The 4,609-nt window shown below is 26.7% G+C and overlaps 1 protein-coding gene across 1 annotated transcript in view; it reads right to left on the reverse strand.

The window, feature by feature from the left end:
• Nucleotides 1-3,468, reverse strand: part of LOC111635988 (arfaptin-2-like) — a gene marked incomplete at its 5' end in the record, with an annotated part of 10,689 nt that extends 7,221 nt beyond the window's left edge. The window contains 3 exons of the mRNA XM_023381139.1: nucleotides 2,622-2,796; nucleotides 2,878-3,221; nucleotides 3,289-3,468. Of these exons, the coding sequence (XP_023236907.1) occupies nucleotides 2,622-2,796; nucleotides 2,878-3,221; nucleotides 3,289-3,468 (699 nt within the window). The remainder of the gene's footprint in view (nucleotides 1-2,621; nucleotides 2,797-2,877; nucleotides 3,222-3,288) is intronic.
• Between the last annotated feature and the right edge of the window lie 1,141 nt (nucleotides 3,469-4,609).

Genomic DNA, 4,609 nt, shown 5'->3' on the forward strand with positions numbered 1-4,609 from the left:
CGACCAATTAGCCATCACCAGCCGTAACGTTATGCAAATCTGTGATTCCCAAGCCATAGTCTTATGCAAATCATGCCGTGTGGCGTAATTGTCTGCTGACCAATCAGTGGCTGTACTTTCAAAAAGCCAATGGCCACTTTCAACCATCTGTCCATGACCGTTAGGACTAAAAAAAACTTCCCTAGGTCTTACTTTCAGGGGGAGGTCTTATATTTCGCAATTCAGCAAAACCTGTGCTAGGTCTTATTTTCTGCGGATGTCTTATTTTCGGGGAAACACGGTATGTGTATTTAGGTAGTACTAGAGTTTTCCCCATTCATTTTGATGTGTTTAGTTTGGATATTCATTGTCTCTATGTGAGGTCTAAACCTGTATCTTTAGTAAGTGTTTCTTCAAATAAATTAGCAAATGTGTTAATTAAATCTGTTATGGTGTCACCAGTTGTAATCATTATATTTATGTTTTCATTGGTGCAGGTTATGCTGGGAATGTTTTCTTGGTGACCACTACTGAGACACTGTGAAGGAGTATCTGCTCTACCATGTAATCTAGTTTTTGCATGTTGATGTAGATAATGTGCAACTTATTTGATATGTTCAAGTATTGTCTGTAGAATAAGGTCATTATGAATAATTGTTTTTTTCTGATCAACAACCCTTTCCTCTGTAACAGTGAAGTGTAGGTATTTGTTGTTATTATTATATAACAGAATAAAACTGGTAATGGCAAATCAATAGTAAACATGCCAAAAAGCTTGTAAATTTCTATTACATTTTGTTAAAGACTATCTAATAATATAAATGAAAATTTCAAACATGTATAATAGCAGAAGTATGCAAGTTAATTAAATGTTCAAAAAATATTTTGAATATGTTTTTTTAAGAAATAAAGAAAAATTTTTAAATCCAAGTAATTAATTAAAAAGATTGAAAAATAAACAAGAGTAAAATAACAGTACTCTATAGATTGCTGAAATCATATAGCAGTTATGTAAAAACAGACATTCTTAGTAACAACATGTATTTATTTTTGTCATTACAATTTATACAGTAGAAATTAGTGCAACTTGTTAATTTTTGTCACCTTAATTCTGGAACAAGTTTAAGCATTTTCATGTTAACATAAGAGTATTGAAAATACAAATGTTTTAATCACTAACTTATATATGTAATTTTACTTCAATTTTGTATTTATTTTAACATAAAATACCTCTATAACAAGTGTAAGCCATTTTTATATTAAATAAATATTTATTTTTTTAATTCTTATTATATATGGAAATGTTTTAAGAAGAGAATAATATTAAACTGACAAAAATATTTTATTTTCTATCTAGTAAATAAAATTTTACTAATAAAAATAAATAAAAAATAAAAACTATCAAATCAAATTTAATAAACATGCTATTAAATTTGACTATAGGAAGATATGTAAGAGTATTTTCCGTTTGAAAATTTATAATATTTGTTTTCATTAAATTATATTTATGTTTGATAAATAAAAATTGATTCCAATTTATTTTTCAATAAAGTCTTTTTGGTAAAACTACAAAAGCTTAACATTACATGTTTTATTTCTATTTTTCTTTTAAAAGAGACATATTTGATAACCATTTCAAAAATACAAATTTTTTGGGGCAACCCATATAAAAAAATGCTATAAACAAAAATATCATAGGACTATTTACCAAGTGTGCACCATTTGAGATGCCATTGCTTAAGCTTGTTTCCGTTGTGTAGAGCAGCACATTGGATGGTGAACACATACCAAACAAGTCACATGAAATTCATGCCATCGTGTGACTACTTAACAATGTATATTGTATAATTTTTTTAAAATAAATGTAATGCATAAAATATTTGAGTATTTTTTTCAGCATGGAACACATTATCGTATTTTACATTAATTTATATGGGAAAAAATTGTTTCGCTTTACGAATAATGTTCTGGAATGAATTATGCTTGTTAAGCAAAGTTCCACTGTACTGGAAACATAACTAATGCAATATTTATCAAACTGTGGTCCACAAACTCTTCAGAGTCCAAAAAGAGGTGAATCATGTTAGAACATATGATGTCATGCTTTTATCACACACAGTGCATACAAAGTTCAGTCCAAAAGAAAGAAATCTTTCACAATAAGAAGTTTTTCAAGAAATACGTCAAAGATGTCACATGGCTGAGGCAAGTGACATTTCTAGGTAATTATGTGATGGAATAAGCTCAAAACAAAGTTACATGACACATTTTGTACATGTTCATCATCCAATAAGCTGCTCCATGAAACACTGTATGACAGAAACAAGCTTAAACAGTAGAGTCTTGATTGGTGCACATTTGGTAAGTAGTCTTATGATTTTTTTGTTTACAAAACTTTTTACACAGGTCACCCCAAAAAAATTCTGTTTTGGTAATGACTGTCAAATATCTCTCTTCTAAAATAGATTAAAAGAAAATGCATAATGGTAAGCTTTAATAGCTTTACTGTCTTTTTGAAAAAAATTACTGATTCAATATGTAAGATGAAGTTTTGTTAATTGAAATTCTAAACTTCTGTGTCAAAATATATAGTAAGATAACTATAATTTTTTTGTTTTATTTTATAAATTTTTGATGATTACCTTATTTTCATCCAAGAATTTCATTTTTACTGTAACATCAGATCTTAATTTTTCATACTTTTCTTTATGAATATTAAATTTCTTTTTTGCTTCATCTAATTTGGGAGATACTGCATTTCCAGCTGTACTTTGGGCAGCTTCTTCCATATCTGTCCGATAAGCATCATACTCTAATCTATATTAAAAATAGTAATTTCTTCATTATAAAAAAAAACATTTATTAAAATATGTATTATTCATTGAAATAAAGATATACCTTGCAATTTCATACTGTTTAATTGTAAGTAATGTATCATCAATAGTTTTGTTACATAATGTATTTAATGTTGAAACAAAAAACTGAAGTGCACCTAATAATGTTTCACCATTTTTACTCAAGTTCCTTTGAGTTTCTGCATTATATAAAAATTCTTCCTGTAATTCTGGTGATTTCTGTGCAAGTTCAGAAAATGCCTCACCAAGATATTGCTGTGTTTCTACAACACTTGAGAAATGTGTTACTAGAGCTTGAGCCAACTGTAGAATATTAGTATATTTATTTTGCGTTTCTCTTAACTGTTCAATTTGGGCTTCCATTTCTGTATCAATTGTTCTAGTACTCTAAAGAGAATAAAATTATATTAATACTAACATCTAAAATCATGCAGCTAATAACAATTCTACATACTTTTCCAAGTTTTTCAGATATGACTTGTTTTGTGCACTTATAGGTAGAAATGCTCCACTGTTTAATAGAATCAAATTTTGAACGTGATGGTTTAGTAACAAGTGATTTAGAATTATCTCCATTCTGAGAAGGACTTGGACTTGACAATGGTATATTTGTATTTGCTACAAGAAAATAAATGAATTAAAAATTATGCAAAAAAAGTAATCAATTAAAATAATTCTCTAGAAGTAATAAATTCATCGTTATAATACTGAATATTAATTTAATACTAGCTATAAACTGTATCTATTTACAAAATTAAAATTATAAAAATATGAAAAAGAAAAAAACTTAATTTATTAGAAAAAAAATTTCAACAAAGCAAAATATAAAAATTTCAAATTAGAAAGTTTAACTTATTGCAAATGTAACAGCTTTGTTTAAAGTGAAGTCCTAATTGAATACATATTTACTTATCACAAAATATGACAGATATCATTATCTTACTTATTAATAGTTAAAAGAAAAAATTTGTAACTAAGTTGAATAATGTGTATAAAATTATTAAAATAAAAAAAATTTGAAATACTGCATTTTCACTGTATTTGTACAAAGCATTATCAGAAAGCATAAAATTACAAATTCAAACACCAAGACAAATATGCTATTTTTTCATATAATTTTGATACTCATTTTTGTTTTTCTATTTTATCTTGATTAGTTTTTAAAATTTTATCAATATCTGCATTAATGTGTAAAAAATAAATGTTTAATTTTTAGCTATTTGTAATTCGCATTTAATGTAATATTTTTTACAAAGATCAAAGAATAGATACACAAACAGCATTTTACTGTTTGTGATAAATTTTCATTTGTATTTTTTGTGAGAAGTATAAAAGAGAAAAATAAAATTGATTACTTTGGATTTCTGCAAATATCAAGGTCAACTTCAATACATTACGTAAAAAATATAAGCCTCATGCTCTAGTATTTGTTATTGTTTATGTTTTACTTTTAAAACCATTAAATTGAATTTTAAATAAAGGTACAATTTCTTACTATTAAATTAAAATGAAAATAGAATTTCTTCTTCTGATTGAGTATATAGTCAACCCCCCTATAGCACTGTTGATAATTCCATTTTATATGAATTCCATGTTGTACAAGTCACTTAGATTTTACAAATACGTGTGCAAGGCTGTGAATGGCTCACATATTTGTAAAATCTAAGTGACTCGTACAACATGGAATTCTTATAAAACGGAATTATCAACAGTGTTATGGGGGGGGTCGACTTGTATATATTAGTATAGTGATAAAATGTTTGTTGAAATTCATT

Source organism: Centruroides sculpturatus, unplaced genomic scaffold (assembly GCF_000671375.1).
Source record: "Centruroides sculpturatus isolate CEXI.00-Female unplaced genomic scaffold, Cexi_2.0 scaffold959, whole genome shotgun sequence".
NCBI lineage: Eukaryota > Metazoa > Arthropoda > Arachnida > Scorpiones > Buthidae > Centruroides > Centruroides sculpturatus.